Raw genomic sequence first — 13511 nt, forward strand, 5'->3', positions numbered from 1 at the left:
CTTAATTTTTCCCTGTTTTGTATCGTCTGCTCTGCTGATGTAGACAAGGGTTAATGGGGTGACATACTTTATTAAGTATGAGAAAGAATCTAAGAACTGTCAATAAAATTGAACCAAAACCTTAATTATGTGTCTGCACCCAAGAAAATATTGATAGTGTCATCTTTAATGAAACCAAACATTTATTTAAAACTATTATGAAATTACCACTTAAATAAGTTTTTGGTCTTTTATTTTTAATATCAAATCTACCTCTGACCTTGTCTCATTGTACATAAGGAGACTTTGCTGTAACGAGTGTTTGTTGCACACACAAAAAGGTGGGTAACAGTGAAAGGAAGTTGTCTTGTTTTCACACAGGCCTTGTTTTCCTTGGATGCTTCTGCTTAAAATCCACTAGCCAAATGATGAAACTGTAAAAGCAAAGCAAACGTTTTTAATTACAGAGGAACCCTTATACTCTTAAAATTTGAATACATATTGATTCTGGCTTGATCTTTTGAAACTTACATTCATCAAAATGTCTCATCACAAAGGTCTTAGAGGTTTTTTCATAAAATCTGAATTGGAAGAGCTCTTAGATCTAATTTCATATAGCTCTTTACATTGAACATTGATAAACAGTCGTCTGGCTTTTGTTTGAATGCCTCCAGTGACGGGACTCACTACCGTATGAAGTAGCTCATTCCATTTTTCAGACCATTCACATTGTTAGCAATTTATACTGCATTGCCCACTGGGCCTAGTTAAATTCTTTGGAGAAGCATAGAAAAAATATTTTTCCTCTTCTACATGACAGTCTTTCAAGTGTTTGTTCTGAGGTCTTTGGGTCTTCTGCAAGCTGAATATATCCTGAGTTGCACCATGTTACACCCTGCCATACAACATCACTGCATGTTGAGTAGCTGAGATCACAAAATTCTACAACTGGAAATCAGAGTAGCTAACATTTATGGGGTGTTTTCTATGGATCAATGTGCTAACATTTCACACACATTATCTCCTTTAAGTCCTTGCAAGAGCCTAGTGAGACATTGCTATTTTCATCTCTATTTCAGGGATGGGGATACTGAAGCTCTGAGAGATCACAGAGCTAGAGGTGGCAGAACCCAGATCTGTCTGAATCCAGAATGTGGGATTTGATGTCATTTCACAAGTCAGGAAAAAGCCCCAGAGAAGTAAAGTGACTTGCCTGAGGGCACCAGCCTGCCAGTGGGTGAGCTAGACTAGAATTCAGATCTTCCTCCTAGAACATGCTCTTTTCCCTGGGCCTCTCCAAGAGGGAGGAGTCAGTTGGCAGCCTCCTAATCTGTTTTCCCCTTTTGCTTTAAAAGCTAGCTCTCCTCATTTGAGTTGAACGAGCATTTGTTGGACCCTCACTGTGTGTCTAGAACATTTATTTTAAATCAGAAGCAGGGGTGATACCAGTGTGACAAGGCTAGGTTTTGAGATTTTGCATAAAACAGCAGGAGGAACTCTTAACACATTTTGTTGTGTTTTTCTGCCAAAATGGTGGTGTTTATATTTCTTGGCAATAAAATCGTTTTAAAAATAAACTGCAAATACTTGCTCAGAAGCCAATGGATGATCTTCGGCATATCGCACTCATTTCAGAATCCATCCTACATGCTTGAGCCTGTCACTCTACTCAACTCTCAGACATTCATTTCATTGCATCATTTCCGCATTTCAACCTGCGGGAGCTTCCCGTTGCCTGGAGGACGCTGCAGGCAGCTCTAGCCCACCCTTGATCTTCCTCCTACCCACTCTCCGCTGAGCCAGGTTGCTTCAAGCATCACCTGTTCTTGCTCACAATCTTCCCCTTGCTTGGGATGCCTTTCACATCCTGCCGCTTAGCCAAATCCAACACAACTTCAAGTTCCATTTTCCCGACCTCCCCAGCATCATGACATCCCCCTTCCGTTCTTCCAGCAGCTACGGCCAGGGTTACTCATGTAGCATCTAATTGATAGAGCTGTGCACATATAAAGATCCCATCCTTCTGAGGGGTTAAAACCCTAGTTTCTCTGTTTGCACCCCCACATGATACTCAGAACAGGGGCCTGTCCACAGTAGACTTGCAAAAAAAGTTCCTTTCTCCAGAAAGGTTAACTGTGGAATTAATTTTAATAAGTGGATATCAGTGGGTTCTTGTGCTTTGGAGAGCATGAAATAAAATCCATGGCCTACTAAATTCAAATAAAGAGTTGAAGGAAACAATTTATTCTCTTAGTGAAGGCACATGACATGAAAAATTGTGTTAAGCTGAATTTCTGTAAATCAGTATCTGATTTAGGATCATTATAATCGACAGGAAGATAGAGGATAGGTATATGCAGCTCCTTGAGAACTAGAACTATATTTTATTTAGATGTGTCTCTCCAGCTCTTCACACAAGAGCTCTGTAACATATTAGGTAATGCATTTAATAGAATTAATGAATGAGTGCATCTTAGCAGAACCATCCCAGGATGAGATGAGTGCCCTTGGGGAGTGGTGAGTGCCCTATCCCAGGAAGTGCCAGGCATGGTCTGAGCAGCCAGTGAAGGAATGTCCCTTCCAACCCCCAGCAGTCTGGTTCTATAAATGCAATAAGGACATTCAATAGTGTTTAAAATTTCTTTTTGGATGAATTACCAAAAAAATAAAAACAAAAAACTCACTAGATTTATCAGCTTTGGATGTTTGAATTCTTGCCTCTTTAATGGATATTTGGCTTTTCAAATGCAAACTGTGTTATACTGCTGAATAAACTGTTCTACTCAGCTGTAAGAAAGTTAAATCAGAAGAGTGGGGGAGAAATAACTGTTCTCCAGTAGCTGCCTGAATACATACACACGTGCTGTGTCTTTGGAGCCAAACAGACCCCAATTCAAATTCCTCCTGTTCTGTTTACTAGCTCTGTCATTTTGGACAAGTTACTCGTCATCTTTAAGACGGGGATACTTACTCTTGTGCAGGGTTGTTGTGAGGATAAAATCAGATAATACTGAAAAGCAATTAGCACAAAATCGGAAACAGTAGGCTTGCAAAACCTGACAACTATTATGCTTACACATTCCTTCGTGGTTGGCTAAACCCCAAGTAATAAACTTTCACATTCACGGGTTGGTTTGCGTTTCACAGAATGCAGTTATCTCATTGTTATCTCACTTGATCTTCAAAACAATCCAGTGAGGTGGCGCAAAGATTACTATTCTCATTTTACCAGTGAGAGAGGTCAAGGAACGTGCCTATATGATACCTTGCAGGCTGGTGACTGGAATCCAGGTCTTCTCCTTCCAGGTACACACTCGTTCCATTTCTCCTGCTGCTGCAGGGGCTAGTGCTAGGTGGCGTTCCTCAGATTCCTTCATTTATTCAGCAAATATTTATTGCAACTCAAATAATTGAGCTGGATATTTGTCCTGTTTGTGGTGTCCCTGGTTAATTAGCGGAGTGCGTGGTATAGAATAGTTGCTTAATAAATACTTGTGGGATGAATGGATGGGTTATACCAGCTTTCTAAGGCCTGTCACTAGATTACCCTGCTTCTGCTAAAGGGGTAAGAACACCTTCAGGGGACTAACTGGGAGAGACCGGCTGTTGGGAGAGGCCAAGAGCCAAGGGCTGTAGAGAGAAGTTGGTGTAAGATCAGGCAGGTTACATGCAACAACATGGATGACTCTCAGAATAATTACTCTGAGTAAAAGAAGCCAGAAAAAGAGCATGTACTGTGTGATTCCATTTATATAAAATTATAGAAAATGTAAACCAATCCGTAGGACAGAAAGCAGTTCAGTGGTTGCCTGGGGGTGGAACGGGTTGGCGTAGGGAGGGAGGAGTTTCAAGGAGGCACGAGGAATTGTTTAGTGGTGGTGAATGTGTTCATTATCTTGATTGTGGTGATGGTTTCATGGACATATAAATATGTTTGTATGTATCAAATTGTATACTTTAAATATGTGCAGTTCCTTGTCAATTCTACCTCCATAAAGCTGTTTGAGGAAGAGGAGGAAAGAGAAAAGGAGATGAAGGAGGAGGAAAAGGAGAGAAGGCAGGTTCTCTCTGTTGGTTCTCTCTGTTGTGCCCCTATAGACACAAATGCCAACACCCATAATAAGGCTGGTTCTCTGTCCCTTTAGTGGTCAGTATCTTGGCATGCTGGGTGGAGAAAGGATGGGCCTGGGACTCAGAAGGCCTGGTTCCTGGTTTTGTCTCTGCCACTCAGAAAGATGTGATGCTGGGCATTAGCCTGACTTCTGTTGGCCCCAGCTTCCCATTTATGACTTGGCAATATTGATCCCTGCTTGCCCAGCCAACCTCAGCGTCAACTGGAAGAATACCTAAGGTGACAGACATCCGAGTGCTTTGTGAACTGTGAGTGTAGGTCAAAGGGAGGAGGGCAGTGGGGTGACAGGGAATGAACTCTGACCTTGTGTCTAGCCCAGTCATGACAACAAATGCTACAGTGTAACAGAGACCCTCAGCAGCAGCTGAGTTGTTTGAGCTCTAGGTCCCTTGGCTAAATGACTCCAGACTCCTATACTACAAGTTTTCTTGTGTCCACTAGCTATAATTTATCAAAAGCTATGTTCTAGATTCAGTTCTGCCACTCACATCCTGTGAGAGCTTGGAGAGTCGTGGCTCCACTGGGAGCTTCTGTGAAATGGGGGATTGGACTTGCTGGCCCCTGTGGTTCCTTCTGGCTCTTGCTTTACAGGATTCTATCACCTTCATATCAAACTATTTGCCCACTTTGATGACTCCAGATGGGGAGAAGCGTGGCCAGCGACAGTTTTCTCATCCCTGACCCTCAATGACTTTGAGGCATCAGAGAAATGGTCACCTTTGCCACCTCCCACCCCCACCAACACGCGCACACACACACGCACACGTGCATCATGGATTTGCTCCTCCCCCAATGTTCTTCATTTTCCTTTGTGTTTTATGTTACTCGCATAAACACCAAGTTAACATATATACACAGATATTTTTTTAAGTTCATTCACTCAAAATCTATGAAATTAATAGGTTAAAAATCTTACCTTCCAGAAAGTTTGGTCATCAAAATATTTAGCCTCATGAGGTGCTTTCCATATTTTGAGTTTTAAGAGACAACCTGTTTAAATTCATAATTAAATGTTAAATATTTGGAGCACAGCATTTGTTATCTCAAAATTAATCAAAATATCCTATGTCAACTATGATATCAACAAAAATCCTTTTTCCTTCCACAACCAGGAGACAGACAAATTGAAGCACTGTCCTTCCTGCACCAGCTTAATTAATTCTACAGACATCTTTTAAAAGGAATTGGCAAGAGCAGTTATCTCCAAAAGATCTCGATTACACTGAGAGGTATATGATAGCCACAAATCTGACACACTTCCCGAGACGGAATAGAGGGGCCCTGCCAGACAGTGCTCCCACTCAGAAGCTGATCCATGTAAAACACAAGAGCTACCATGGAGAGCGACTCAAATTAGGCGCCCCTGTGGATCCCTGGACACCGGCTCCAATAAACTCCTGGCAACCTCAGCTAAAGATTCCACTTGTGTAGCTAGGAAAGTAGTTTATAATAACTTGCTTTTGTGCCTGTTCTTTTCATCTGTGCAGCCTCTGCCCAGAGAGCTTGGCCCTATGCATTCCCTCAGCCGCGCAAAGTCTGCTGAATTTCCCAGGCGACAGTAAGTGAGCGCTTAACATTTCACGTGAAGCAGGGAAATACCACTGATAGACTTATCAGTGTATTTTTAAGGATGATCGATCTCAATGTATTAAATAGTAAGATTAACAAGAGTAGACGTGTACTTATTCACATTTTCCTTTTGTAATGCACGCCTTTAACTGATATTGGCATGTATGGTGCGATCAGCACACCTCATTTAGCTAGCGTTACTCAGAAATGATCTCTATCGCCTACGTGAATCCTCCAGATAGCTGAGGCTTACTCATCACTGATGAAAATCCATCTAAAATATATTATATTTTCTTGTCTTGTGAGACAACACTGAATGCATTTTGATTTTTTTTTTTCTTAATCAGAACCGTTGCTAGGAACAACCATTTATGAAATGTGCTGTACGATGCAGAGAAGGTATATAGCTGCTGAGGGTTGCTGGCCTCTTCTCGGCAGCCCAAGCTTTTCGTGTTCTAGAGTCTGGTTTTAAGAATTTCTATTTTTCTGTTAGGCTCTCTGCTTTCACTTCAAACTTCTACTGTTGTGCCTTACCTCTAGAAACCTATTCCATCTCTACTCTGCTATTTCTAATCTGCCTGAACCAGGAAACCCAATAATCATACTTAATAGGATTGTTTCTTAAATAAGTATAGACAGGCTCCAGTTAAGGGGGTCTCTTTATGAGTAAAATGCTCAGCTTTGGGAGGTCAACGGGTGCTATCTTGGCTGCTTGGGGGCCTCTTTCCCCTTCCACTGTGCAAGTTCTTTTGAATCACCAGTTCCCCTTTGTCCAAAGCAATGTGGAAAGAGGAAAGCTCATTGGTCTGAACTCCTAAAGGAATAATATAAGTGTCTTTTCCTCTGTTCTCTTTTTTGACCCCAGTGAAGCACCAGAAAAGCCCTGCCAGGTGCTGTGCAAGGCAGTGCAGGGCAGTGTCACTTTGTCAAGACCAGTGATGATGGTAAATGATTGAGAGCCCAGTGCAGGGTTGCCAGATAAAATCCAGGGTGCTCAATTAAATTTTCAATTCAAAAAATCGGCGCCTTATATTTTCACTTGCTAAATCGGGCAACCGCACTTGGGGTGGGACTGCCACCGTGGATGGATAGAATGTAAACTTGGGGAGGGAGCATTTTTCCCATCTGTATTTCATGAATACTCAGACTCTGTCGAAAGCTGAGGCCAATTGGTACATTAAGGCAATTCTAGTCAATCTTACTCTCTAAAACTACCCAGGTAACTCCAAAAAGTACCTTCATCCATGTTTTAGAGCTAAAAGGAAGCCAAATGATTTGTTACCGTAATCCTTTCATTTTACAGAAAAGCCAGCCATGGCCCAGAGAGAGTAAAGCGATATGCCCAAGGTCCCACAACTCTTTGGTGTCTGCTTATGTCATTTTGTCTCTTATTTGTCATTCACTCCCTGCTTAGGGACACAATAATGAGTGTCTAACCAATAAAAGCTGTTTGCTTGCAGAATAAAAATGAACAGTTCTGGACAGAATGCGTAATTCATCTAGCACATAAGTAAGACTGGCAAATGAGTAACCTCCCAAGATTCTTTGCTGTTCTGTCATATTGCAGGAGCAAAAACCTACTTTACTCCTCTGTTTAAAGATCTCCAATGGCTTCCCATCTCTCAGAATGATCTTGCTTCTTGCTACCACTCTGTCCTCAACCCCTATCGCTTTCCCCCTCACTCTATCCACATCAGCTACACTGACCCCCTTGCTGTTCCCCAAACATTGCAAAGCATGCTCCTGCCTCAGGGCCTTTGCACTTGCTGTCCCTTTTCTTGGAATGCTCTTCTCCAAAATAAACACATGATTTGTCTCCCTCCTTCTCTCCATTCAGATTTCTGCTTAAAGTTCAGTTTATCAGATAGGCCTTCCCTTCCCACCCTTCTAAAAGAGCACCCCACCCTCACAACTACTCTATCTTCCCCTCCCTGATTTATTTCTCTTCATAGCACTTATTGCCTTTTGACATAGTTAACATTTATTTGTTTGTTTATTCTCAAATGCCCCTCCCCAACTGGAATATCAGCTCCGCAAAGTCAGGGAATTCATTTGTTCACCACTGCGTCCCTAAGTGCCTGAGACCCATGCTTGGTTCATAGTAGATACTGAATAAGTATTTGCTGAACAAAATAATATTATGGATGTCCTCAGGGAATAAAAGGTAAAATTTTTGGTATAAGGTTTTCCTTGGCCTTCTGTACAAAACTGAGTGAAATCACCAGCCCTGGGCTCAAGAGGCCGCAATGTCATCATTCATCCCTACTTATAACCTTAGGAAAGCCTCTTCCTTTCCCTGGCTCTCAGAGTCCACATCTGCAGCAGGTGACCTCTGAGGGCCTTGCCAGTTCCGAAATGATGTGATTCTGTGTTTGGGTTTTTTTTGTGTGTATGTGAGGAAGATTAGCCCCGAGCTAACATCCGATGCCAATGCTCCTCTTCTTGCTGAGGAAGATTGGCCCTGGGCTCACATCTGTGCCCATCTTCTTCTACTTTATATGGGACGCCGCCACAGCATGGCTTGACAAGCGGTGCGTCAGTGCATGCCCGGAATCCGAACCTGCGAACCCTCAGGCCACCAAAGCAGAGCATATGCACTTAACCGCTGCACCACCAGGCCGGCCCCTGTGTTTGTTTTTCAATCAAGGTCCAAGCCCTTTGCTTCATTTGGCTGGAGCTGAGGGGGTCAGTTCATATGGGCACATGTACACCCAGCCATGGGGCAGGTGCACTCTGGCCCCAGGCCCTGCGCCCTGGGCAATGGCAGAAGAAGGGTGCTCTCACACTGACCTGTTAGGAGACCAGATACCATACCGACAGCCATGACCCAGCTCAGTGCCCCGATGTCAATGAGCGCCTGGTAGCCGATCCTAGAAATGACAAAGCAGAGATGGTCACATTCAGGCATCAGGCTACAGAGGTCACTAGCATCAAAAAGGACTGTTTGCATCAGTAGTGACACTGTCAGGAAGGGTCATCAGGAGAACAAGCGTCTTCTCCCCAGGCAGTACATTCGCCTGTCATGTTCCCACAAAGCCATGCAGACATGTAGGGGGTAAGGGGGGATTCCAAGACCCTCTTTGGCTTACTTTAATCCTCAGATCCTGTGGATAATGAACTAGACCAGGAATCAGAGAACCCAAGTTCAAGTCCCAGTTCTGTCACTAGCTACGTGGGCAAGGTAGTGCTCTCTCAGAGCCCCGAGTTTCCTCGTTAGGCAGTTAAAGATGAAGGCTTTATTTCTATCAGGGCAAGGTGGGGTATAGCTTGGCTATCAGACTCATCTCTCCTGCCCACCCCCCCTTGAACATACTTCTCTGTCCTCTCTCCTTCAAGGCAACCCCAGGACTTCACTTTAAATTATTAGGGGGTCCTGGGAGGACATCTACATGACCTTGCAGTAGGCAAAGATTTGTTAATCAGGACACAGAAGACCTAAACATAAAGAGAACAATGATAAACTGGACTATATTAAAATTAAGGACTTCTGGGGCTGGCATGGTGGCATAGTAGTTAAGTTTGCATGCTCTGCTTCGGTGGCCTGGGGTTCATGGGTTCGGATCCCAGGCGCAGACCTATGCACTGCTCATTAAGCCGCGCTGTGGCGGTGTCCCATATACAAAATGGGGGAAGATGGGCACGGATGTTAGCTCAGGGCTAATCTTCCTCACCAAGAAAAAAAAAATTAAGAACTCCTGTTCATCAAAAGACACCATCAAGAAAGTGAAAGATGGGGCTGGGCAGGTGGCATAGTGGTTAAGTTCACATGCCCCGCTTTGGCGGTCCGGGGTTCAGGGGTTCAGATCCCATGTGCGGACCTGCGCACCGCTTGTCAAGCCATGCTGTGGCAGCAGCCCATGTAAAGCAGAGGAAGATGGACATGGATGTTAGCCCAGGGCCAATCTCCCTCAGCAAAAAAGAGAAGGATTGGCAAGAGATGTTAGCTCAGGGCTAATCGAAAAAAAAAAAAAAAAGTGAAAGATGACCCATAAAATGGGAGAAGATATTCACAATACATATATCTGACAAAGGACCTATATCCAGAATATATAAAGAATTCCTACAAATCAATAAGAAAAAGGCAGAACAGCCCAATAGATAAGTGGGCAAAAGAACATGAACAGACATTTCACAAGAGGAGATATTTAAATGTCCAAAAAGCATATGAAAAGTACTCCACTTAATTAGTCACCAGGGAAATTAAAATTAAACAATAAGCTTGATGCCTAAATGGATAAAATCAAAAAGAAGGAAAATATGGAGTGTTAGCCACTATAGCGGGTAAAGAGAATTCTCATGTACTTCTGGTGATTAGATTGGCGCAAACCACCATGGAAACTGGTAGTGTCACTAAAGCAGATCGTATGAATACTGTATGATCCAACAATTCCACTTCTAGATATATACTCAACAGAAGTGCATTCGTATGTTCAAAAAAAAAAAGTGCTAGAATGTTTATAGCAGCAATACTAGAATGTTCGTAATAGCTCCAAACTGGAAAGTACCCAAATGCTCATCAATAACAGATGAATAAATTGTGCTGTAGCCACACAATGGAACACTTGTTTAACTGTTTTCTTAGATTTTGTGTTTGTCTGCTTGGCACTCTTTTATCACAGGGCCAAACTAATGGCCAAAGTTGTTTACCTCTCTCTCTTGCAAGTCAGCTTTCATGAGAGCACAAAACTCATCTTACAACCCCCCTGACCACAAACTCTAAAATATGGATTTTCACTTTCTGCCCAGTAGAGGACGTCCCCACCTCATTACACCCCACCACGATAGTCCTAAAGCATAGTCTCAGTTCCTCGCTCCTGCTGCCTCGTCCCTGCATGTGCTAAGGTTTCATGTGGCCCTGCGTGGTGTGCTGTGTCTCTCATTTCCAGGGGAACTGTGAGTAACATTAAACTTTCCTTTCAATGACATTGACCTCTCCATGGTGTCACTCAGTCACCTTTATAAATTAAACCCAAGCACAATTCAACACTATACCCTGATGGAAATGAACAATCTACAGAGATACTCAACAACACAGGTGAACTACAATGTTGAGTAAAAAAAGCCAGGCACACAAGAACACAGACTTCCCGTATGAGTCCATGTATATAAAGGACAAAAGCAGGCAAAACTGGTCGATCTGTCAGAAGTCAGACGAGTGATTGCCTCGGGCTGGGACATGAAGGAGTTCTGGGTGCTGGTCACATGGGCGTGTCAGAAAATTCTTCAAGTGGTACCCTTATGATATTTGCAGTTTTCTGGATGTAGATTATACTACAAAAAAATTTTTTTAAAAAGTAATATTAAGTAGCAGAATAGAAGCTAAACCCAAATCCGCTGACTGCCAGCCCACAGTTCACTCTATCCTGATGCCATCCGAAAGCAGACATGGATGAAGCAGAAATTGCCAGAGTAACACTTCCACACAGGGTGGGTCCCCCGTGCCAGGCCCTCGGCTGATGCTTTACCATCTGATTTCACATGATCCCCACAGCAGCCCCGTGAGCAAGCTGTTAGGGCTCCTATTTCACAAATGGGGAGGCCCAGGTTAGGAAGGTGGACCAAGCGTTCCAATGTCACGCCACTTGGAATGGGTGGCTCTGGGGATTCAAACCAGGCAGATCTGTCTACCCACAAAGGCCGGCCAGATCTTTCCCAAATTTCAGCATTTGAGGGTCATCTTCACAAATTTGGCCATATTGGCATTCCAGGGATACTATTTTTTAAGAAAATATTTTTCTTTAAATAGACGTTTTTATATTTAAATAAATGAATTTAAAAGGAAACTTTGTGTCACCAGTGCAAATAGAAGAGAAATGGGAGGTAACTGTAAAAAGAGATACAAAGAAAACAAAACATTGCTAAAATCTCCCCCAGACGTGGCAGCCTGGGCAAGTCTCCCAGCCTGAGGCTTCCTCTGCTGTCGTCCACACCAGAGGTCAGCCAGTGTCAGAAGGCTGCAGAGACATTCAGCACCAAATGGAGACTTTCTCCCTGATACAGTCAAAGGATTGAATGAGAATTGTAAAAGAGCATCTGCACTGCATGATTCAGTGTTCTTTAAGTGTGTCTTCACACCACTTAAAATGCCACAATTTGTGAGAAACGCTCCACCCACCTCTGAGCACAGCATCTGACTCATTCACATTCGCTCACCTGAATAGGAAATTGGCAAATACCGTTTGCAGACTGAATGAAAAGTCACCTGACTTGCCCAGTGACACCAAGCTAATAAAGTAGCCGATTCACGCTCCACATGAAGTATTCTGACTGCCAGCTCAGTCCTTTCTCCGTCTTTCCACTATATACGATGCCCCTCCTATGGAAGCAGCAGCATCAAGCATCATCATAAAGAAAGGGGCCATGTGTTGGGTATTTACTCCATGCCAAGCACTGTCCTGAGCCCTTTAATTACTATGTGTTACTGAATCTTCACAGCAGCCTTGAGACGTAGACGTTATTATCCTGTTTACAGATAGAAAACTGAGACTTAAAGAGAGTTTGAAGACCAGGCCTAAGGTCATACAACTGGTAAATGTGGTCTGTCCCTGAAGCCTGTCCCTTTACTTCCAGCAGACCAAAGGACTCCCCAAGAGAGATCATCGCTATTACTCTGCCTGTCCCTTTGCCAGGTTCCTGCAGAGGAGAGAGGGCTTTTGCTTGGTCCTCAGCTGTCATCCTGATGAGCGTTTACTTGCAGAGGTATGCCGGAGCCAGCTCACACAGCCTCACTGACCAGTTGTTCTCATCTCTTCCCAACTCCATGGTCAGAGATGTCAACTTGATGCTTGAAATTGGCCAGGGTGGGAGTATTTGCACCATAGAAATCAGCAAATGCTCTAAGTCAGGGCTTTGTTTTCCTGGAGAGCCAGTGGTTAAGTCTTTAGCAGTACACCATTGGTGGCCTGATTTTTTTTTTTTTTTTCCCTAGGCCAGTAGTTCTCAAACTCAAGTTTGCATGAGAATCACCTAGAGAGCTTGTTAAAACACAGACCACTGGGCCCCACCCCCAGATTTCTAATTGAGCAGGCCTGGCATGGGGTAGGATTTGCATTTCTAACGAGTTCCCAGGTGATGCTGGTGCTGTTGAGGATCACTGTTCTAGGAAAGCCACAGAATCACAGAACTGGTGAGCTAGAATTGTCACTGGTCCAGAAGTAACAGGTTGGCAGCCCATGAGCAGAATTTGGCCCACACTAACAATTTTGAATCTTTTGCCAGTGCTTGGGAAAGTGCATGCATAACTCTGGATTCCTGGCTTCTCTTGAAAAGTCGTTAGATCTGGTGACACAGCCTGGGTCCCTGCACAGTAACAGTTACCTGGCGCTGGAGAGCAACTGCCCACCGTTTCTCAGCCTCCCCTCTCTAGTCCCATTTTTTACCTTACCTGCCTGGCCCCTACAGGCATCTGGGTTTGGGACCCTGCTAGAACAACCCTCATTTTTGGAGGGGGACTCAGAGGCCCAGAGAGAGGAAAGGAGTTGCTAAGAGTCGCACAGCTATTAAAGCAGTGGTAGGCACGGCACTGGAGCCCATGACTGAGATGCTTTGCTTCACACAGACCATCCCCTCCCCACCCCCAAGTGGGATCCTCCTCACTCCAAGCAGCTCGAGGAGGGATGTCTCACCTGCCCATATATGATTGCTATCATTTGGGGCTATGGTCTTCTCTGTGGTCAGAGCTATAAGGGATCCAGCCCTCCATGATTCTCTGAGATGCCTCCAAACACGACGAGCTCCTCATCACCGACTTCAGGTGCTCACCACCCTTACAGCCAGATTCCAGCCAAGCGACCTTGGGCAGATAACTCCCCCTAAGTATCATTTCTTAGAG

The 13511-nt window shown here is 43.9% G+C and overlaps 1 protein-coding gene across 1 annotated transcript in view; it reads right to left on the reverse strand.

Moving 5' to 3' along the window:
• Window positions 1-230: 230 nt before the first annotated feature.
• The window catches only part of RHCE (Rh blood group CcEe antigens), a 39580-nt gene continuing 26299 nt past the window's right edge, over window positions 231-13511 (reverse strand). Inside the window, exon 8 of the mRNA XM_058552054.1 lies at window positions 231-413. Coding sequence (XP_058408037.1) covers window positions 353-413 — 61 coding nt within the window. The 3' untranslated portion in view covers window positions 231-352. The remainder of the gene's footprint in view (window positions 414-13511) is intronic.

The sequence above is a fragment of the Diceros bicornis genome, chromosome 13 (genome assembly GCF_020826845.1).
Source record: "Diceros bicornis minor isolate mBicDic1 chromosome 13, mDicBic1.mat.cur, whole genome shotgun sequence".
Lineage (NCBI taxonomy): Eukaryota > Metazoa > Chordata > Mammalia > Perissodactyla > Rhinocerotidae > Diceros > Diceros bicornis.